Below are 24,232 nucleotides of genomic sequence, written 5' to 3' on the forward strand. Positions count from 1 at the left end.
ACTTAGATATTGGAGCTAGTAGGTTTGTTCGTGACGTTCCCGTTGAGGTATTCAGTCTCTTCTAAACATACACATGCTGCAACATGCTCAAATCGTACTGTTTTGGATTCCTCCTTTCTTTCTTTAATAGAGAAAGGAATATCAACGAATTCTTTGAAACACAACCCATAGAGGAATCGATGCGTCATTTGCTCCAGTAAGTGTAAACTAGCGGGGTATATTTTAGCATACAGAGTTCGTATAATGACGCTTTATATGAAATGTGATAAATGGTGATGTGCTTTAAAACATCTCGGTTAAATCGCCCCACTGGGATTTCATCAGTTCGTTTCTAAAAACATGAATAATATATTTCTAACTCCAGTTACAAAGAACCAAAACTCCAAAATTCATTAGCAATGCAATTAAAGCGGCAAAAACGCGCCAGCAGTGAGAGTTGCCCGCGACATGATTTATATACTAGCAGTCTTACTTGAAGGGCTTGGCTGGAACGTATACTGGAAACGCACGCAATGAATACCACAGAAAAATAACACGAAGAACGATTTATAAATTCTACTTTACTGTTGTAAATGCCTACCGATACATATTTACAATGCTACACAAACTAGCGTAAACTAATTAACTACCCAGTTACTAAAAACCTTACTGTTACATACAATAAACACCCAACAATGATTCCAAAAAAAAAAAAAAAAAAAAAAATTCACAACTATCGTAAAAATCTACCCAAAGCGTTTCAGGCTGTTCTCCCCTTCTGTTTCTCTCCATCCAAATTCATATTCGGTCTCTGTGTGATTCTCGCCCGGACCTAAAAGCCGCCTTCATTCCCATTGGGGAAGTCATAGCAATGCCTTTGTCGGTCCTCCGGGATCATCAAACCTCGCCCATACTGATATCGGTGTATGATAAAACTGCCGGTCGCTGGATTAGGTAACGGTCACTGATATACATGCTCTGGGCCACGAGCCGCCAGTAATACACATGCCCAGGGACTATCAATGGCATAAATGCACATATTCAGGTGAGCGATGTTCAAAGCTTTGGTCAGGTGAAGTCGTCGCTTGTCACCACGAAGATTGCCTCAAGGGTCTTAGAGTTCCCATAGCAGAGTTACTTGTACTGAAGAAGAAGACTCTCCCAGCTGGCAGCATTTTTAAAGTTCCTGACATTTCTGAACATGGACTCCAGTTGTAACAACGTATAACCTGCACCATGTGCCCGAGGCCTGTTTGAATAAAATGTCTGACCCTGAGCAGATTGTGAAAATACAAGTTGAGCAATAGTCGAGATCTGAATCATGAATACAGCCTTCATATATTTAGATCACTGCTACACTAACATACACTACGAACATTTTTCTTCTTTTTTTCCCCCATCTTTTTTTTCAAATATTAGTCTTTATGTTATCTGTCTGCCTGCATGTGTGTTTAGATGTTGCGTGTTCTCATAATTACAGTCACTATCGATTGAGCAAAGTTGTTGGATTTTCCTTGTATCATTATAAGATTAGCTATCCCGGGTGAAATGATATGAAGATCGGTCAATACCTCTTCTTAGATAGTCTCCATTTTTATTGGAAGTCTCAAGAGGTTAAAGATTAACGATTCCTAGCAGCATCTAATTGAACTGGAGAGAGAGAAAGAAAGCGTCCAAAAGATGTGACTTCTGTGTGTGTTGAAGTTGTCTTATAGAAGCAGCTTGCAGACAAGGGCGGTGGCGGCGGTTAAATATAGGGAAGTGACCAGCGTTCCTGCACTGCCTTCTGTAGTAGTCTCGGCTCCGGCTGGGGTTGTGCTGTTATTGGGCTCTGGTTCGGCAGTGCTCTCCGCTGGAAAGAAAACATATAATTTAGCTAATTCCAATCAGAAGTCTTATTCGCTTTATTCTTTATTAAATGTCCATAAAAAGGCTTCTCATACCACTATACAAATGTACTAGGCTGCTTAGCATAAGAGCATAAGAGAACAAGGTCTTTTTTTCTTAGCTAATATGAAATTGTTCTTTGGTATGAAACTACAAAAAGCATTTTGCAGACACTATAAGTATTTTCTAGGGGGTGGGTATCTTAATCTTGAATGACATGTGTTCTTTCTCTTTTTCAAAAATAGGAAATCTATCACGCCCCCCCCCCACCAAAAAGAAAAAAAATGAAAGGCCAGACAACATTGACAAGTTGGTTGACGAGCGCGACAGACCCTAATGTTGAGGGTTTACCCCCCTTAAAAAATAAATCAATTTGTTTCAGAAAACTACCCTAACATTTAGCTGTTATGCTCGTTAATCATCATTTGTATTTTTAAAAAGGGTTTACCGATTCCGTTTACAGAGAGTCGCCGTTGGTTAACCAACTCCTCAACTTCATCTGGCCTAAGGTATAGGTTTAGTATATTTGTAACTTTCTGCTAGACAGAAGTGTTTGATTTGTTTTTTAATGAATTTTTTAAAAATACACTGAGCAGTGTTTTGAGCAATATTGTGTTGGTAGGAGGAGAGACCTCAGTACCATCGTTACGGGCGTCTGTTTTTTTCTAAACGGTAATATTTTCGATATCTTTGCACCAAATGTCACGAAAACGTCAATCGAAATCAGATTACTCATTACAATAAACAGAATTAACCTCAATTTATGAACACATAGACCATACGATACCGTGCCAGACATAGTAGGTATGCAAGGTAATTGTGGGTCAAAGCAGTATAATTATCATTTTCAGCTCTTTAAATGTAGGCTCTATACCTTCTTCACTTATTAGTCCAAACTGGAATATCTTAAACGCATATTCGTTAATAGAAGCAGATGTTTTACATAAGCCAAGGGTGCTAGGAAACAGCCCTTGTGACCATGACTCAGCTGCGATCAAAATGACTAAAATTGGATATTGATTTATTTTCCTCGACTTTTTCTTCTCTCGCGTCTGTACTTAAAGCGCCATTTCCTTGAGGGACAGATGTTGGTTGTAGAATATTCGAAGTATTTCCACTACCATACCGACCAACTCATTAAGACTCGGTTGAATTGTCCGAGGCTGAATTTTGACATTTATTAATCATGTTAATGGCTTTTTGAGACAAAGGCGCGCGACAAAAGGATCGTCACTGTATTAACATGACCTCGTCTGTCTCTTTTACATAATTCAGTCGAATAACATTTCGTGTTAACGGTTGGATATGCAGAACGCATACTTGCTGTAGTTTATAATGTCATCTATAATTGCAACTTTCTAAAGGTCATTGATGTCAAGAATGCTCAAGTCTTTAACAGAAAACAATTGAATTTACGTGTTCATTATCAAAGACAAAAGTGAGACGTCATTTGATAAGAAACGGCTTGTTTTTCGTCGTAGGCATATTTGTGATGGAATGCATGCGCACATACATAATTTTATTGGACAATGGCCAACTATATGTCCAGCAGTGACCAGCGACAGAGGACACAAATAACAATGTCTATGGAAATTAATCAGCGCTGTTAGTTTGCAGTTCAAGAGACGAACGCTCTTTGATACTGCCATGTGCTAGTCACGAGGATCTTACACTACATTTCTCTTTAAATTCGTCATTATTCTCAGCGTTTTTTAATTTAAGCTGGCAGATCCGAGTCTGAATCGCGTGACAGGATAATATTAAAAGCTCACAGAGATATCCATCACTGCGTATTCAACTGAAAGGTATAATCTAAGTGGAGGTTGAAAGCGTTGTCAAGAAAAGAGGCAGTTTAGTTACATGCAAAAATATTTACACATATATGTTTTTTAAGCGTTCAAGCATGGGTTTAATAAATTCATTTTATGCCATTACTTAACATGAGAGAGCCCGAAATAATTTATAGTTTAGCCAAATGGTGGGATAAAATGACTCTGACCTAATGCTTATGACATTTAGACGTCTGTCTTGTAGGTTAAGGGGAACGAAGGGAGAAAACCTTTATTTTCTTGGAAAAGCAATTGCCAAAGAAAATACCGTCGTAGAAACGCAGCCATTGGGCTTACAAATTTGTTACGCGGATAATAACTGTAATTACTTAAGTTTTTTTAAGACATGGTTAAGAAAAATGTTTTTTTTAATCCAATAAACGAAAGTATTTGGTATCATTAATTATTTTCCGGCCCGTCCCCGAAGACCGAAGCAACCTTACAGACGCAAAGAGTATAAATAGAAAATGGAGAGAAAATTGATATGATCGTTACATTGTGCCGCATAATTGCCTCCAAGAATTCTGACGCTGAACACACCGTTCATTGGGGAATCCAAATAGTTGCCTTTTATCGATGCTTAGCGTGCTCAAGGCTATATGAATGTCGCACGCATATATATATTTTCTTCTTGTCCACTCGGCGGTCGTGCATACTGTCAAGGACACACAGAGGCTTTGTTAGGTAGATTTTTTTCATATTTTGATGCAAGGGGTTTCACGCGAAGAGTCAATTTTGGGGGGCGAGCACCAACCACAGCATTCCAACGCTAATGAATTTTGATTGTGGACACAAACAATACGCGGGCTATTTGTATATTTGGACATGTGCGCTATGATTTGTGGCAAGATGAAAGCGAACCATATTAATCAGATGCCTCTCCTACTACTTTCATTACACAGTACTACACATGTTTTAAGACAAACTGGTGCGTAATTGGGAAAAATAAATAAATGGAAATGGTCGGCTGTGTTTAGTAAAGATACAATTATCAAGAGAGCTGATATTATTACTGTTATTAGCATCTCGTATCTGATGGGGCCGTTCTCTGATGACTAAAGCTGCACCCAAACCTTATTTTTTTTGTCTGAGTCAGTTGGCGTTGTAAAACTGAACTTTGTTCCCTTTCCCTACTGTCGTGACATTAGGCATAAATGTGCGCCTGATTCACTGCCAAAAGCCAATGCTTTGGTACAGCTTTACCTGCAAGTGATTTTCATATGGCAATGATAATCTCTTTATAATGAAAGAATTGACCTCGGACTGTTTTAATAACATTCAGGCGTCTGTCGGCCTCTCCGTTCTGTATAAAGCTCAATTTGTAATATAACTTATAGAGGCGAACCACCATGCTTTGGAGAGGTACTTAGCTCAGTATTGTTTGTTTTCACGAAAAACTAATAAAATCAATTTCATTTGAACTCGGGATGCTATATCCACTCTCTCGATGTCAGCTACCTAAACAACGCTAGAAGGCAATATTCTCCCCTCCAGCCATCTGCACTTATGATGCTGGACATAAATCAGGGTTGCCAGATGTGGCATTTTCTTGCACCGAGGTAAGCTTCCAAAGTCATTGTTTCGTTTGCAGTTAGGAAGACTTTTTTTCACATTTTTTTGCTGATGAAAATATATCACCTTCAAGAATGACATATCTGCAACGCCGGCTGCTAAGATTTCACTTGAAAGGGTTCAGACAGGAAATTAGTTCAATATATGAAGGCGTTGCTTTGAGAGATTCAGTTTTCTCGAGTAGACAGATGTGGGCGATGAGTTTGAAATTGGAATAAAAACATACATGTATCTACGAGAGATTAAAAAAAAAGACAGACTCACGTTCTGCTGTGGTTTCTGGTTCTGCTGATGGCTCAGCCGTGCTTTCCTGTCCATAGGCAACGTACAGCAGACCCATACACACCAAAGCTACGATCCAAAGCTTCATCTTGTTGTCTATTGGACTGTCTCTGTCTCTACAACTGAACCGGTGTGCCTGAGATCTTCGAATGCCGGCTTCAAGCGCTGACTGCTGATGATTGCGCCAAATATGGTAGACGAGGCCACCCAGTTCACAAAGGAACAACTCTGATTGGTTAACCTCACGGCCGCGTGCATTAAAACAAAAGACGCACAGTTGAAAAGACTGCACCCCGCCTATGTCAGAGAAAATGCAAATGCGCGATCATATCCCATCTACTTCAGCTATCAAACGCTTGAACTGAGACCGCACCCTTCTTTACGCTGGGCGATAATGTGATGGAACGACTTTAAAATGGCTTTACATATGTAGGAATGAAATATATGCATATGTCGTACGGCGATTCACAATTATTTGTCACTGGCCAGAGTGTGTCGTAGGATCGTATGTTTTAACATAGGTTAGGTATCTATCTACCCTCCCTCCCTTGACACACTGATGTCGTTTTACACACGAGCGAGTTAACCCTACATGCACAATAACGGTTAGACAAATCACAAAACAAAAGCTTCTTCGTGAAAAAATATACATATACAGACTAATGTAAAAATGCACTGAAAATGGGAAGTACAAACGTGAAAAGGAGATCAGAAGGAAAGCCCGAGGGAGGACGATGATGCTTGCTCGTCTCTTTTCTCGTAATAGGTGTTGCCTGGCCCTTTGCAGAATATTGATTTCATAATAGTAGGTCTACCCGCACCATTGGGAACATTAACGTAAACAAATTATTTGTAAATTATTGGTTTCTTGGAATGTTGTGACACCATTTGCACCATATGGCGCAGTTTTATGGATGTCCAGGCAAGGAATTATATCTAATTATATCTAATTCCTTGGCCCAGGTTTCTCATTTTTAAGCAATAAACCAATATTATTGCACAGAGTGTCAAACCTCTGTTGGTATTTATCTGAAGTACATGACAAATCTGTCAAATGACGTTCAGTTGTTCCTACGGCAGATTGTGTTGTCAAGTCTATTTTTATGTTTTCAATTGAATATCATAGTCTGAATGTTTCGAGCACGCTCTGAATGCACAGACTGTTGGAATGTTTCAGGTATCTGCATGGCCTTACAACCTTTATGTCCCAGTATCATACTCAGACACACATGTATTGTATAATAAAAGAGATTTCGGCGACCTCTGCCCACTTAATGAAATGCTAATGACATACTCATTGACGTTGACGAGCAATTTGTTGCAAGAACGGCAATGTAACATATTTGCCGCGTTAAATTTAACTGAGAAGTAAAATATCAATCTAAAAAGACGAAGAACCCAATCTCAGAGTATTATGCAATAATTATATTTGTTTTCCCACAACAAATTCTAATTACTGCACTGTACAGCTGACTGTAGTGAAAAGGTTGGTGGCCAGCACTTCAAAGCCATTGTGCTTTCACCTTTAAAAGACTAATCAGTAATCTTTCAAAGACTAATCATGCATGTAATCACATAAATCGAATATTTTAAATATTATCTCTCAGCTGGCTGTTAAAGACCCTCAAAATAACCAGGGATGGCTGGTGCAGGATTGGGAGGGGGGTAAGTGATTGAGCCTAATGAAAATATTTGGGGTAGAAATAAGTAAGAGTACACCCCTTAATAACACAGACGTTAGTTTCATACAAAAATGTTCCACGCAGCAGCGCGAAGTTGATGATTTATTGCATAAGATTGAGTACTGACATTTTCACTGCAAGCCAGTCTGCACCTGGGGAACAGGCGCTGGGTATTGAACTATTAATTTCACATTCAATATTTATGGGGCTTTCAAAAATGTTAGTGGAACTGGATAAGAAGAGGGGATCTTTGAGATACCATTTAATCACAAAAAAGGAGAGGAACCAACCAAACTATGGCAGCTGCCCTGTGAGAGATCAGGATGTTGTGGTGTAACCTTCTGGTTAACATTATGTCTCCTAGACTTGTATGACTTAACATAATATAAAGCATCTTATACCTTTTATTTCAATTTTTCTTTTATCTATACAGCCATAAGCATGCATACATCTGCATGAGGTCATAAAATAATCCAGTGCTCTAAGCTTAGGGATAATGCAAATAAATTATATCAAGTACAATGAGGACTCCAGGAAATATGTTATCCAATGCTTGGTTTTTACCTAAATTATATTTTTCATAACTTGTATAAAAAATGGAAGAACCTTTTTATATCAGTGCATTCATGAGACAGGCATTAAAGCATACAACAAAATGCTAATAAATAATGCTAATCATAATAACAATAAACCATTTAGAACCCTTCATGTCAGTTGTAGAAAGACCAATTTTAGTTATTTTGTGATCAAATATCTATCATAAGACTGCACTGCACAAAACCACTGGAAAAAATCATGTATCATTTGCATCTACCTTTGGCTCAAAACTATTCATTGTTTTTGAAAAATTCATTGCACAATATCTATAACAGTTGTCTTTACAATTCTCCAAATAACATTCTGAAATAATTCAATATATAAAACAATAACGCAACATATCTGATAAGCAATGACCCTACACCAGTTTACATGCATTTTATTTATCACAAGCACATGAGCATCTAGCTGTAGCTGGCAACTTAACAAAGTTGAAGCAGGGTTGCTTTGTTCAGTAGTTTCATTTCTCATCAAAATTATATACACAGTTAATATACCTTTGTTCATTTATCTGTGTTTATAAATAAATTTAAGACATTTGGCAATTACACATGGGCAGCGTGTTGTATAAATCTACAAAGTTCTGGGTTCACTACTACACTTTGGAATGATAAGTGTGTGTGTGTGTATGTGTGTGTGTGTGTGTGTGTACATGTGCTTGCATGCACACTAACTCGACTTGTGTTCCTATACTTGACAGTGTGCTGGGACTCTACACCAAAAAGATGGAAATTTGTAGAAAGCTGCAAGTTTCAAAAATATATTTGTTATAAATACTTCAGATTGAGAAAATATATTTGGGATATCAGTGTATAAAAATGGGAAAAAAGTTTAAAATATTTTTCTACCAAACTAAACAAACGTTCATGTCAGGAGCAAATCACATCTCCCACATATCTGCTGCAAGGGAGGCAGTTTTGTTATACATTCTATATATATATATATTCATAATGAAATGACTTCACTTTCAATAATCTTATTTCATGCTGTGTTAGGTATGACAGGCCCAAAGGCTGTGCTTGAAAACTATAAACCCCAAAACACCATGAATGCCAAAAAGCAGGCATTAATATTCTGTGTCAGATTTGCAGCAATTGATAACAAGGCAGCAAAGCTGTCAAATGTACAGACAAAAAACAGGAAATAACTATGCACAAAATAGGCTACTGTCAATTCTGATGCAAAAATACATTATGTTAAACTGCAAATTCAACATCAAATTTTAATTATCCTCAACAATTAATACCAATGTAATTAAAATATGTGACAAGTTTACATTTTGAAAATGTATAACTTCCAGAAAAAGAAGTTTCTTAGACTGCTTTTCCAACTCAGACTGCATTTTAGTCCTGTATTTCTTTTTTGAAAGTTTGGCAATCATAAGTAACATGGTTTTCCCATAATGGTCATCATGGCAGCAGCACCCAAAATTGTGTTTTCTTCTATTCTGATGCCATATTACATAATGGTTAACAGAATAATGACCGTCAATTTTTAATAATAAAATATACGTATCATGGATTTTCAGAAAATGTGACTAGCATGGGTCTTCAAGCCCGTGGAACTTCAAAGTCACACCTTGAAAATGCCAATATGTGAAAAATTAAATTTTCACAAAATAACTGTTTAACTGGCAGCAAGAATTACCAAACAGACTGTATTTCCTACTGAAGCTGTATTTTAGTCCCATGTTACTTTCCTGTAAGTTTGAGAACAGTAAATGACATGGTTTTTCTTAAATGGTCATCATGGGAGCAGTGCCCAAAATAGTTTTTTTTTTCAAATTTTGATGCAATATTACATAATGTTTAACAGCATAATGACCATCAACTTTAATAATAAAATATTAATATTATGGATATTCAGAAAATGTGACTAGCAAAGGTCTTCAGGCCCATGGAACTTCAAAGTCACACCTTAAAAATGCCAAAATGTAAACAAGACTGCACTGTTCTGAAATGGGTTTATTTCCATTTTTAACAATTTTTAACATAAAACAAAATTAACAGTTTTCTGCCGTTTTTATATGATAAACTAAGAAAATTGATGAGATGGGAAAAATATCAACAGAGCAGTGTTAAATGTCCAATCTCTTCCATTCTGAGATTCTGAACATAGTGAATGATTGAATCTGACAAACTGCAATGATATGAGTTTATTTCCATTTTTGAAACTTTATTACACAATACACGATAACAAGTTTACCATCATTTTTACATAATCAACTAATAATGTTGTAAAATTGCAGGAAATGCCAAACAAACACTTTTACGTATCTTATTAGTTCAATAATGAAACTGTTTACAAACCTAAGAATTAAATCTGAGGAAATGTGAGAAAACTGCATTTCTTTAAAATAATGGCCCGATTATGCTGATTTTTGAACTCAACCTGCGTTTTAGCAGGAATGACCACTCCTGTGAGTTTAATGACAATTGGCCTATCTGTTTTTTCTTATATTGTGTTTACAGTGTTGCATATATGCTGAAAAGTGAAAAAAAAAGCATAACTACTAAAATAGTGGCCCGATCATGCCGATTTTCGAACTTGACCTGCATTTTATGAATATTCATCAGCTCTGTAAATATACAGCCAAAAAGTAAAACTGCCTTCCACTTATCGTGTTTACAATGAAAGTGCATGGCGCCGGGGACAGCAACAGTGACGGCAACGACGGCGACGACAGACGCAGGTGATGGCAATATGTACAGACACATCTGTACATATAAACTGTACTGTTTGAGAACAGTAAGTGACATGGTTTTTCTTAAATGGTCATCATGGGAGCAGTGCCCAAAATAGGTTTTTTTCAAATTTTGATGCAATATTACATAATGTTTAACAGCATAATGATCATCAATTTTTAATAATAAAATATTAGTATCATGGACAAATAGTAAACGTGACTAACAAAGGTTTTTAGGCCGATGGAACTTCAAAGTCACACCTTAAAAATGCCAAAATGTAAACAAGACTGCACTGTTCTGAAATGGGTTTATTTCCATTTTTAACACCTTTTTAACATAAAACAAAATTAATAGGTTACTGCCATTTTTATAAGATCAACTAAGAAAATTGATGAGATGGGAAAAATATCAATAGAACAGTGTTAAATGTCCAATTTCTTCCATTCTGAGATTCTGAACATAGTGAATGATTGAATCCGACAAACTGCAATGATATGAGTTTATTTCCATTTTTGACACTTTATTACACAATACACGATAACAAGTTTACCATCATTTTTACATAATCAACTAACAATGTTGTAAAGATGCAGGAAATGTCAAACAAACACTTTTACGTATCTTATTACTTAAATAATAAGGCTATTAACATGCCTAAGAATTAAATCTGAGGAAATGTGAAAAAACAGCATAACTTCTAAAATAATGCCCCGATTATGCTGATTTTCGAACTCAACCTGCGTTTTAGTAAGACTGACCATTCCTGTGAGTTTAATGACAATTGGGCTTACTGTTTTTCTTATATTGTGTTTACAGTGTTGCATATATGCTGAACAATGAAAAAAACGCATAACTACTAAAATAGTGGCCCGATCATGCTGATTTTCGAACTTGACCTGCGTTTTAGTAAGATTGATTACTCCTGTGAGTTTCATGACAACAGGCCTAACGGTTTTCCTTAAAATGTGTTTACAAGGTTGCATATATGCTGAAAAGTGAAAAAACAGCATAACTTCTACAATAATGGCCCGATCATGCTGATTTTCGAACTTGACCTGCGTTTTATGAATATTCATCAGCTCTGTAAATATAAAGCCAAAAAGTAAAACTGCCTTCCACTTATCGTGTTTACAAGGAAAGTGCACGGCGACGGCATCGGCATCGGCATCGCCATCGGCGACGGCGACGACAGACGCAGGTGATGGCAATATGTACAGACACATCTGTGTCTGTACATAAAAAAAATAAAGCCGATACTTTGCTTTAATAATTAACTGAAGCTGAAAATCTAAAATGCTATTACACTGAATACATTTTAATAATTATATTGTGCATTGAGAAAGATATCACATATTACCTTTTGTAGACCTTTTAGACGGCCTCACCCTTTGTGTTTCAAAGAACAAGGAAAAAATAAAATTAACAATGTGAGAATACTTAAGCAGTATTCTCTGACAGCAGAGTTTAGACCAACGGATCTAAGTATCTACTTTGTTTTCAAACAAGTATTGTACTTGGAAGCTTTCTCTTTTCACTTTCATTTACATGGTGTTACCCTTGTTTCACTGTAAGACTTATCTAGTTGATAAAAATTATCACTGGACAATGTAATCTTTATAGTTCTTCAGGGACTTCAGAGCTTTTTTCAGTGCTTTTATGAAGTCATATGGTTGAACTAGCAAGGATATATCCTTTCCAACAGCATTCAGGCGGTGTTCAATCTGAAATGTAAAATAAAATACTTTGAACTTCCTAATTAACTGCAATTTAAATAAAAAAGATGAATCAACTAATACACTAACAAGTCACAAGGTGTAAAAAATTGTGTAAAACAAATATACATGCAACATAAAAAAGATTAAGAACTAACCTTCGAGCAATTTTTTCACAAGCAGATAATATTATAAGGACATAAAAAAACACGGACTTCAATGGAACAAGTGTGTGTGTGTGTGTGTGTGTGTGTGTGTGTGTGTGTGTGTGTGTGTGTGAGGTGCATGCCTGTTGAGGAAAAGCAAATATCATCAAACTTACTTCATTGTCTTTGAAGAAAAGATTGAGAGGCCTATTGTTGATCTCTGTAAGACTCCAGTTGCATAAAGTGGTGCCATCTATACTTTTTGCCATTGCTGGAAGCCCATGCTGAGCTGCCAGACCATCTTGGTCAACGCGTACAATCTGGATAAAAAACATAACATGCAAACAGTTTTGCAGATTACAAAATTTTCCTTTGAAAATAAATTGAACCAATGGCATAGTTAACTGCAGCAATCACAAATGCTCAGTAAGTTATTTAGGTTTCCTTGTTCCTTAGAAGGACATGTAACATAGCTAAAGGACCAATTATGGGGGTGGTAAACTTCAATCAAATGTCACTTCAGTTCAGATATGACAAGTGAGCATGTAAGGAAATTTGAAAATGAAGAAGCTGGCCGTGATCACCTTTGAATCTAATCAAAACTTTGAATCCAATTACCTCAGCTGTCCCTCCTTCTCTCTTGATCCCCAAACTTTCTCCTTCAGCTGATCTACGGATAGCAAACACACGTCCATGGGGTAATCGTCTGATCAAAAAGTTCACTTTGTAATAATCATCACAATGTTTGATTGCCTTTTGTGCCGCTTGAGCAGAGTGAATTGCTTGGTCATTGATAGAGAGGATGTTATCTCCTATGTGGAAGGCATTGTGAAGAGAAGGTCGGTCCCTCATGTTCCAACCTGCCACCCTAAAATACCACATTTCAGTGTACCACTGGACTGGTTACTCTCTATTCTAAACATGTCATACTTAAATCATGGTGTTTATTCAACCTGGTGTTTATTTCCAGTTTCAGGATTCCTCAGAGTGATATAAATGAAAACTTTTTTTTACTGATCTGCTATGTTGAATGACCACCCTTAATCATGGCAAGCTTCATTCATTAAATCTTCTTGCATAGTGATACAGTTAGAAGCCAATTTACAAAGATACTTATTGGCTGACAGAAAGCACTTACCAAACAGTCCCAAAGCAATCCACTAGTGCAATGCTGCCCAAGCAGTCAGATTTCCTTAGGGCGATGGAGACACCCTGCATGGCCATCTCATTCTTCAGTATTTGAACCTGGCTCTCCTTCAGGGAAATTCCTCTATGCAGTCTCCGTGGCGGAAGAGGGCCTGGCCCCTCTGGAGATGGAACAGATCGTCGTGATACCTGAGAGTGGGTGCGAGCAGGAAGAGGAGGGGGTGCATTTTCAGAAATAGAAGAGGCCAGAGGAGGCATTCTGCTGCTAGGGGAACCCAAGCTGTGAGGTGACAGGGGGGAGGTGGCTCCACCTGTTGGGGACTGGCCAGCAGTCCGCACAGGGATCATGCCTGGCATGTAAGCCGAACGAGGAGGGGTGTAAGGGGGTGGTGCCTCCTCTAGAGGGGGTGGTCCACCTGGTCCATAGTTTACTTCTGGACCTTCAAGTTCTCTCAATTTACGAGCTAACCTCATATCAACTTCATCTGCAATGTTAGGAGAATTCTGCAAGTTGTTTCCTGCTGTTTGCTCAAAGCCACTTGTCTGTCTGTCTGGAGATGCCATACAGGTATAAGTATCAGGAGGACCAGGACAGGAAGCAGATCTCTGAAAGGAAGATGGAGGAACTGGGGGAGGGGGATGGGACTGTGATGGAATTTTGGTCCGACGTCTTGGTATCGGAGGAATGACATCAGGTTGATCGGAAAATGCCGAGTCTGGTGCACTGACTGAAGTCTTCATAGAATGAACTGGAAGTGGCACCTCCCATAGGGCCTCATATGTGTTGGCACCATTGCTTTCATGATTGCTGCGAGCTGGAGCTACAGCACCTGAAAAGCTACTGACATTTGTGTCCCGAGATGACCCACTTGTGACTGAATTAGATCCATCTGTGACCTGGTCTGCAGAAACAGAGTTCTCCATGCTAGAGGCATGTCTTGGATGTGGTATTGCCTTTGAAATTTTTGCTGCAGAGACCTGGTTTACAGCTGGAGTCTCAGCTTCTGGGGTACATGATTGATCTGTACTAGGATGCTGTTGGGTCTGTAACTCATCACCATAATTTTGTGCCATCAAATGATTGGTTTCCTCTTCAAGTAACAAATTGTCTTCATAATCAGAATCTGCATCTTCTTCTTCTTCTTCAAGTGAAGCAAAAACAGTACTTGTTCCATGGGAATTATGATCAGCAACGGAATTCCTCCCCTGTTTCTGCATCTCATGTTCTCTAATAATGCTGTCAATCACATCTTCCACATCTCCAGTTCTGCCATTTCTACTTTCTCCTAGCTGTGGTGTTAACTGGGACTGGTTGTCATCTGTACGCAAGGGAGATTGACCTCTGGGATTGAAGTCAGCGTCCAGGGGTGATGGACTTCTGGGTGGAACTTCAGCTTCCTGAGGCAGAGGGGGTGGGGGTCGCCTTGGAGCAACATTATTAGCAGCAGCTGAAGCTGGTGGCTCAGTGGACTGAGAATTTTCTGGTTGGGGTCTGGGAAGGTTTCTGGGAATCGCCATGTAGTCATTTTCTTTGCGCTGCATAAAAAAGAAAACATGATTGAAATCACCATGAAGCTTTTTACACTTGGAACCCTTTGAATCTTTAACCCATTATAAAAAATAGCAAAAATAAAAAAAAATTGATGAAAACAATAATTCTTTGTATGAAATATTACATCTTGTTAAAAACTTAGTGTGATCAGTTCCTATCTTACCCCAATCAAGTGTAGTTCACGTAGCTTCAAGTTCAGGGCATCACACCATGCAAACATCTCATTTCTAAAATTAGAGCAAGCAACAGGTTATAAATCTGAAACAAATGTCAATGCATGTTTATCAATACATAGCCCAAGTTTATACTTGTGGAAAATTCATATGATCTAGCTATCATGAATCTTAAAACCTGGACTTGTGGAAGTAAAATATTCAAACAAAGACAAATTCCATTTAATTAACAGCCAAATCAATGTCACTTAGTCTGATATATATATATATATATATATATATATATATATATATATATATATATATATATATATCAGACTAAGTGACATTGATTTTTTTGGCCCATAAAAATTCATGCAGTACTAAGAAATTATATATATATATATATATATATATATATATATATATATATATATATATATATATATATATATAATTTCTTAGTACTGCATGAATTTTTATGGGTGATAATCAGGGTGATAATCTGACATTTGCCTAATTGGCTGGCACTGAAATCTATTTTTCCTGGTCCTAATTATACATAATCACTGCTTGAGTGGAGTATTTGGCTATAATGAAGTATTTCAGAATAACATGTTTTATGTACAGTTTATTGAGTAAATAGTCCCATCTCTTCCATGCCATGTGTTGGAGGGCAAGAAACTGTCACCATTGTTTCAAAGGCCACAAAAGCCAACCTATGGCATAGAGAACCAGTGGGAGGAAAACAGGGAATGTAGCACAAAAACAAACTGCCACCACATCCTCTTAAAAATGAACTCCGCACACATGCTTCAATTTAACAGCTTCCTTTTTTGTCTGTGGAATAATAGTTGGTTAGGAATTCATTTAAATCACCTTGTGTATCATATTGTTGTCAGGCCAGTTAAAAAATCATGTGGCCCACTTAGTTCACTCACTAGGTCAGAAACGAAATATGATACAGCACAATCACAATATTTCTTTTGCTGTCATCTATTTTTTTACTTAATAGAATCAGCTCCGTCCAAAATAAATTCCAAGTACTGCTTTGGAAAAAGAAACTAACCACTTGAAAAAAAAAATCCAACGACAAAATTACTTACCTTGAATCAGCCACTAAGGTAACAACCCTGTCTTGCAGACCAATATGGAACTCAAAGTCATATTTCTGCCCCTGCATGGTATAGGTGATGTGTTTGATGTTCTGTAGGTTCACTACAGCACATGGGGTGCCTCTGAATATCTCTGACTGTGTGTCAAAGTACTCCAGGTAAGCATCTTCTCCATTGAGAACTCCGAAAACAACCCATTTCTTGTCCCAGCTCTGAAAACAAATACTACAATCTTCATTTTTATTTTTAAGTTAACAATCACATTATCAAGATATTATATTAAAAAGCATTACATAAAATAATATTGCACTACATTATAATGCTATTAAATTTGTTATGATGTAGAAATTTTAAAATGAGATAGAGCTTTTAGAATTTTAGAATTTAGAATAAAAATGCATTATACATGTAAGAGACCATTCCTAGAGATATCATACTAACTTTGGATCGATCCATCTCCGAGGAGATTCTCACTAAATTGCTATCAATTTTATGTCTGTCACACCTATTAAAGCTGCTAGGGAGTAATTAACTACTGGAGGCCAAGCGTGCATGAAAATTTATTACCCCCTAGCTGATTCAAAAGGCATGACAGACATTTAAGCCGCTTAAGTTGATAGCAATTTAGCATGGATCCTCTGGAGTTAGACCTGTTGGATAGATCTAGGCATGTGAACCCAGTCTTAGACATTATGACTAGTATGTATATTAATAAAAAACTTTAACATTCACTTAAAAATACATTTCCATGCCGATCCCAACAATGTTAGGATGGCAATAGCTAAAAACTGAATAATGATGGCTCCCTCCCACACATTAATTCGGTCACGACAACAGAGACCATCTCTGTTTTAAATAAAAAAAGAAAGAAAAAAAGATCTCAAGTGAAAGTCACAGTGCATTTCTCATGGGATGTATGTAACCATTACCAAAAAGTCCATCTGCATGATTCAATTTACTAAAGAGCAATGCAACATGCATTCTAAAAGCTTTCAGGTTGAAGAAGTACCATTAAAATTACATGCTAATGTCGAGAAAAATGTTTTAACACGACATCTTAAAAAAATCCTCATGAATTATCTATTGATTTTATGTGCATGTTTGAAATGAAGGGCATCAAATGCATTACAGCAAAATAATGAAAAACAAATTAAAAGAAAATGGGGAAGTACAATACAAATTAATAGCACCAAAAACAATTATTATTCATTTTTAAAGACATAAGAAATATAAACATAAAAGCCGATGTTCATCTGGCATTTTAAAATACCTTTTTTATAAAATAATATCATTGATGGATAATGACAATGAATCCTTTAAATGTCACTACTATAAACTAGAGGAATGTACTAGTAACTATCAAAAGTTCATTTGAATGAGAATTATTTGACAGACGAAAGTCTCAGAAAATCAAGGGAGATTTTGTTGGATTTGGAGGAGAGTGTGGTCAAAATAATGGCAGACTAATGATTGCAGTGTGGCTATGAATAAAAACTGACAAAATTCAGCCACAGATAATTTCCAAGTGTGATCTCTTGAGTTCCGTCAAATTACATATGAGTGCAAATTTGGCATGTTTTGCATAGAACTTTTGAATATTTTTTTTTAAACAACATTCTCCCAGCACAGATAATGTTGCAGATTATCATATGTCTTTTGTCTTTAGTCTCACATGACATCATGTACTGCAAATATACTCCTTTAAGGCCCCTTTCAGAATAGGAAAGGTCACAATAGCTACTGTGCACTAACTTCACTGGGACTCCCCCCTAATGCAATCAGGTTAACATGCCTCCTCTTGTTTTTAGTGGACTCATTGCATTCAGCGAGAGTTCCCATGGAGTAAGTGTGCATCAGCTATTGCAACCTAACTCATTCTCAATGGAGCTATAAGGCTTTATCTCAGATGATTTCCATTTCCAATATACTTTCTGCTGCATTACATGTGGCTATGTAACCAATGAATGCAAGGTGTCACAACTAACACAATCCTTATAATGAAATCAACTACAGCAACATTAGAGAGTTTCTGGTGCAGTTGGGATACGACGGCTAGATTGTTACGTATGTGCAAAGACCAAATGTATCCAGTAACGCGCTACTCTCTTCACGTTCCGGTTAAGTCCCGGAATGCTGGCGCTTCCCGCCATAGGTGGCGCTCATTCCAATATAATAACAATATACGGCCCCATAGCCATCTATTTCCAAGGGAGAGATTCTTTTTTATGAAAAAGGAGACAAATATTACTCAAAAGTGCAATTTTTCCCGACAAAAATGGCGGTTAGTAAGAACCCCACGATCAACCCCCGTCTACTTGCCTGATAAACCAAAACTAGCGACTCCTCTCTCTTAAAAAGTCGAAATTTGCATGAACGTACACTTGAACTATTGTAAATAAGTATATAAGACATATAAATTAGCAAACATAACCTTTAATAACTATTTTCAATAATCTTCCGCACTGGCTAGATAGGAGCGCTTGTATTCTGCAGACTAGATAGGACGACAGTATATGAACGCGGTAAACATCACAAATGCGCACAAACCGACGACGTATTAATCAAGCCAGCGTATCTTACCGGCAACGGAAACTCTCTATTACCTTGATGAGTGGCAGTTTACTAGAAGTTGGTGCCTTCCTCAGGTAGCCCTGCTTGATGATCACCTTGTTCAGGCTGCGACGGTGAGACCCAGTGCTCTGTGCCATCCCACGGCTGGGAGGGGTGCTTCATCTAACAGCCTGGAAAAAAATTTTAAAGTTTCATTTTTTTTTTTTACAAAGGTTTCTTTCACATAGGTTTCTTCGAAAAAAAAAAAAAAAAAAAAAAAACAATCTTGCTGCAAGTACATGGTGGTAGATGATTAATTGCCAGTCATAGAATGTTTACCTGCTCGAAGAGAGATATTTCACCCTTCACAGGCAATAGCTTTGATGTATGTGAATCCAAGGCAAGGAAGTGCCACAGTAATGCTACTTGGGTTTCAAGTTTTTAGTGTTAACTTTTGCATTTAGTCCTGTTGTAAAAGATATCGTATTTGTCATGAAAATGATAAATAAAACATTTCTGACAGAGAAAATTGATGGTGATATATGAGAGGTAAATTAGTTGGCCATACTACAAGTAAATTAGGTATAGGGGATTGTTAAGGTCATGGACCACTGAGTCTAACTGGGACGTCACTGTACAGTTACTTGGTCAATACAGTGAGTACTGTTACTGAGGTGATGCCCACACAGACATATCATTCAATATAATCTGTGACCCTATTTTCAAAGTTATGCTTTTAAAAGCCACATCCATCTGAAATAGATTATTGGGTCAATAGATTTCCCTGGCACAACCTTCATCTTTGCAGTCCAAAACAATAATATATTGACAAATGTGCATTGATAAAGCAGTGTTCCCTAAAAACTTTGGACACCTGTCTGACATTAATGTTTGACATAAAATATCCCTATGTCTGACATTTTTTGATCATGTCAGACATTTGAAAAATATATCATTTTTCATGGTTTAATTATAAAGACAAGTCCGATAACAACAGCAGCACAAAAGAGTGGCTACATCAGGTACACTGTGAAATAGTGGCCTCATTTTTCAGCATGTCACAGTGTGTGACATAAGCTTTTCAGCTCTCTGACCATTCGGATCACCAATGGGGAATACCCGCTTTAAGGGTATGCCGCTAGATGGCGTGGGGGTGAAAGCAGTCCTTCTAAAGTCTCGCACAATCTCGCTCAATGCTTTACACCAGAGTTTAACATGGAGCGTGTGCACGCGTCGCTGACAATGAACCAACTCAAACGCAATTTACTTGAATGTGGTGCCATAACATCTGGATGAAAATGTGAATTGACTGAAAGGTATGTGTTTTCTTTTCATTTAGTGCTTGAAAAACACGAATGCTAACTATTTTCCTTGAAAAAATGAAAAATTAGTCGAGGTGTGTGTGTCAAATCTGACATGTTATGTACATGTAGACTACTGTAGGTACGAGTAGGCTTACGCTCATATTTTGTTTAAGTAGCACGAAAGACAAAGATTTTTTATACTTAATAAATGAACTCATTTATTTTCTTTATAAGGTTACCCAAAGAAGGCCCATATATTGGGGGCAAAGCCTGAAGCTGTCGATTTCAGGACTCCAGGACAGTCAACTTCAAGAGCAGGATAAAATGATTACTTCAGGAATCTTACCTATCACTTCACATCAGCGGTAAAGATTGATGTAGCCACCAGTTATGCCTACCCTAAAGCTGACTTACAGGCGGCTGTGATGGACAACAACTATTTCCAAGTGCCATGAAAGAATAAAGCATGGATAGAGGGAATGATGTAAGTGAAAACAGAGGTCTTTGAGAATCGGGCCCAAATATCAAACTAGGTGATGTGTGACATCATAGAATTATAATATTGTATCTAAACTATTTAATGCTGTAACCATCTACCATGCTTTAATGGGATATGAATATTTCAGGTTGAGGAACAAACAGCGAACACTGAGCATAGCAAGTTATAACAAGGAAAGAGCGCAATCTGACACAAGGAGAGACAATGGCGGATCACTGCTTCCAGATTTGGAGAGATAATTGCAGCTACAGAGAAGAAGTATATAAACAAAATGTATGAATCATTGTTGTGTCCAAAACCATTCCAGACACATGACAGTCGGACCCGGACCTGATTTCCCCTTTTGGAATGTGTATCTCGTGCACGAATTTGGGCCTAAAGAAAACCCGCAAATACTATACTCAGTTAGAAGGCCAGATGTTCATTACAAATCGCCCATTCTGCTATTTTGTTGTGTTTACATTCAAAGATCTGTTTGTGGGGTTAATTCATTCTGACACTGGATATTTTTTTACATGTATTTTGCCCAGGATAACTTTTTTTAATGAAAAACACTATAGGAAGTATGTGTCAGCTAGTTTATAGAAAGTACCCCTGTATGAGATGGTTTTAGCTGAAATCACAATTTTGAAGTGCAATTTTAAAAAAATGTTTTAACTAAAATGAAATAATTTGGTGGTGCTATATTCTTTACAAAAAGTACTTGCCTGTTGATGCTGTTTTTAATAATATTTAACTGTAATGAAAAAAACCTATTATGCTATTTTGTAAAATATTTTTAGTGGGATGAAATAATTTGATAGTTGTATTTACAGCAAATAATTTGTTTTTTTTTTTTTTGCTTTTTAAAGAATTTTCAAAGTGATGACATAATGTGGTGGTTCTATTCAAGTAAAATAATTCATAAGTACTATTTTGTAAAAAGGAACAAAAAACTGTGTTCGTTTGTAAAATGTTTGCTTTATTTAATTTTTATTTCTTAAACTGTTACAAAAAGTTTTCCGTACCTACAGTAATCCATTGGCTGAGAAATTGCAGCTATACATTCAGGAAAGTAAAAGCACAAATAAATTATCTAAGTATTACATGGTTTCATGGTTTTTACTATGGACTGAATAATTATTTTGTTTAAATAAAATATTCGGTTTTGCTACTTTTTAATGAATTTTCAGAGCGATGAAATAATATGGTGTTTCTACTCAAGTAAAACAAGTAAAACTTGTAAAAAAAAAACAAAAACTGTTCATTTATAAAATGTTTTCTTTCTTTAAATTTTATTTCTTGAACTGTTACAAAAAGATTTCCAAACCTGCATTATTCCATTGGCTGAGAAATTGCATCTATACATGTACAAATAAATTATCTAACTATACCTAGTTTTATGATTCTTACGATGTACTGAATTATTATTTTAAATAAAACTAATTATTTAATTAACATTACCGGTCATGCTCAATACATCAATAAAAAAGGATATTACTTAATAACACAACCTTATACGGGTAGTAGGCTACCGGCACTTATGTATATTTACTGACAACTCTTCTGAAGTTGCGGACATAAGAAAACGCACTTTGATAAATCATACTTCCTAGGGGTACTTTCTTGCTATGGAGCTCTCTTTCCAAAACTTTATAAGTTTTGCCAAGATCAATTAACCTTTTTCCGTGTATTCTTTTTGAGGCAACTCGTCTATCTTTAGGGGCCTAATTACTGTGCCTGGGTCAAGTTGTAACTGTCCCTTTAACATGCAAGGTGTGTTGACATGGGCAACCCTTCACTTCAAACAAAGCCCTGAATCCTCAGGAAAATTATGCCCACCTTGCCGACTTTAACATTCAGGTACACAACAATACTGAGGCAAGTTTATTAAGGCCAGTGCCACAGTCCAACACATGTTATTTCCAAAATGGCGACTGTGGAAGGACTGAATTCACACTAGCGACACCTGGTGCCAAGCGGGCTGGTATCCCCCATTGCTTACAATTACTTGTCTGACTTAAAATTCACTGGCCCGAAAAAAAAAAAAATCCAACAGACTGGACATTTACCTCTATTACATCAATACTAGTAAAACTGTGTCTGTTCTATATCGAAATGTGCTCACCCTTCAACTGTGTGGCTTCTAAACTGGCCTGAACTGGTTCAGCAGTGGTAAGCTAAACCTGTAGTAGTGGGGAATACATATCGGTGTCATTTTTTACCACAGGATTGACTTGTTTGGGAGAATTTGATTTAGGGTCCAAGCGTGGATATTCTATTTTAGTTCAAAACAATGAAGTAAGTTGCAGTAAGCTATGAATTTGCTTTTGAAAGTAAATTTAAAAATTAATAAAAAAAGTTGTGCTTAATCCCAGAATTTCACAAGGAGGATAGAAAATGCTTGTTAGGGCAAGACTAGTATCAATGCATATTCTAATTTTTCGCGCTGGAGCAATTCGTGCAGTGACAAAAAGCATTGGCAACTGGGCCAGGACTTAGTATTTTAGATGCTCTGCCATTTGATAGTACGGACATTGTGACTGACATGCTGATGTTTCACGTTGGACATTTTCAATTTATGACAGACATATACGGCTGTCCGACGGTTTTTCGGGAACACTGATAAAGTGACCACATTCACTGGATGGCATCAAAACATAAAAACACTATATGATGAAAGTATGGCAGTATGCTTCCTTATGAAATGTAGAAAATTCAAGTGAAAATAGTACCAAAATATTGCCAAAAATCAGTACCTTGTTTTCAAAAGCATCCAGGAACAAAAGGTGAGCAAAAAGACTGAGCCTTGACAAATAGCTGAATTGCTCTAGGTGATCAACAATTTACATGAGTTCGTACATGTAGTTCATATCAGGAAACATGAAGATGACTGCTAACAAATCCATGAAATATATGGATGCTATACTTCAGAACGAAATAATTACATTAACAATTGCAAAAGGCCAAAAGTTTCAAACTAGTTTCTAGAACATATCGTAATTCTGCATTTTATATCACTGGAGGGGGGATTTTCCATCTACTTAAATCACCCGACTGAACAGAAGAGTATGAAAAAGTTATGTTCGTCTCGGATAGTAACTCTTTGCCCCTAAAACTGAAAGGGGTACATGTATGCGGGGTGGACAAATAAATGCAATATTTTGGTTTAGCCTTTGGGGAAGTGATGTTCGAACTTCCAAAAATTTGTGCAAATGATACTGTTACACATCTAAACCTTTACATATAAATTATTTAATGCATGAAAGAAGAACAAATATTGTATAATATTTACCATTGAATGTCCTGGTGCATAACTAGTCTATCAGTACATGTATATTTGCCACAACTTCCTTCCTTGTGTTATTTTACGAAACTGAGGCTCTTGAAAGGCACGTGACCACTAACAAGAGCCCGATGTGTATGGAAACTATTTATGATTTTGACCCTGTGTAACGTTCGTTGAAATTCTCTCTCTAATAAAATCGTAAAAATTATCTTGATTGTAATATATAGTTATTGTGGCCCCAAGGTGTTAAGATATTACTCTGAATTTTTGAAG

The 24,232-nt window shown here is 36.9% G+C and overlaps 1 protein-coding gene and 2 long non-coding RNA genes across 3 annotated transcripts; 1 reads left to right on the forward strand and 2 right to left on the reverse strand.

Moving 5' to 3' along the window:
• Nucleotides 1-545: 545 nt before the first annotated feature.
• On the reverse strand, nt 546-5,724 carry LOC147764039 (uncharacterized). The gene is made up of 2 exons (XR_015335741.1): nt 5,532-5,724; nt 546-1,831 (listed from the first exon to the last, which is right to left on the reverse strand). It is a non-coding gene; the product is annotated as an uncharacterized LOC147764039 (long non-coding RNA).
• A 6,085-nt stretch (nt 5,725-11,809) lies between these two features.
• LOC106154007 (uncharacterized) lies at nt 11,810-24,157 on the reverse strand. The gene is made up of 8 exons (XM_013528209.2): nt 23,966-24,157; nt 18,942-19,079; nt 16,330-16,550; nt 15,235-15,298; nt 13,512-15,055; nt 12,992-13,241; nt 12,550-12,693; nt 11,810-12,236 (listed from the first exon to the last, which is right to left on the reverse strand). The coding sequence occupies exons 2-8, from the start codon at nt 19,044-19,046 to the stop codon at nt 12,111-12,113; spliced, it is 2,454 nt and encodes an 817-aa protein (XP_013383663.2). The 5' UTR covers nt 19,047-19,079; nt 23,966-24,157; the 3' UTR covers nt 11,810-12,110.
• On the forward strand, nt 19,997-22,667 carry LOC147764040 (uncharacterized). Its single transcript, XR_015330780.1, has 3 exons — nt 19,997-20,204; nt 20,427-20,676; nt 20,819-22,667. It is a non-coding gene; the product is annotated as an uncharacterized LOC147764040 (long non-coding RNA).
• Nucleotides 24,158-24,232: the final 75 nt, after the last annotated feature.

The sequence above is a fragment of the Lingula anatina genome, chromosome 1 (assembly GCF_051362555.1).
Source record: "Lingula anatina isolate TDL-2025a chromosome 1, LinAna3.0, whole genome shotgun sequence".
Taxonomy (NCBI): domain Eukaryota; kingdom Metazoa; phylum Brachiopoda; class Lingulata; order Lingulida; family Lingulidae; genus Lingula; species Lingula anatina.

What these genes read in the sequence shown, in the direction of transcription:
- LOC106154007 (XM_013528209.2), bottom strand. Translation starts at nt 19,046, where the DNA reads ATGGCACAGAGCACTGGGTCTCACCGTCGCAGCCTGAACAAGGTGATC. An exon ending in GTGAACTACACTTGATTGGG is followed by an intron (nt 15,056 to 15,234) that starts GTAAGATAGGAA and finishes TTTTTTATGCAG; the next exon opens with CGCAAAGAAAATGACTACAT. An exon ending in TTTTCTTCAAAGACAATGAA is followed by an intron (nt 12,237 to 12,549) that starts GTAAGTTTGATG and finishes TTTACATTTCAG; the next exon opens with ATTGAACACCGCCTGAATGC.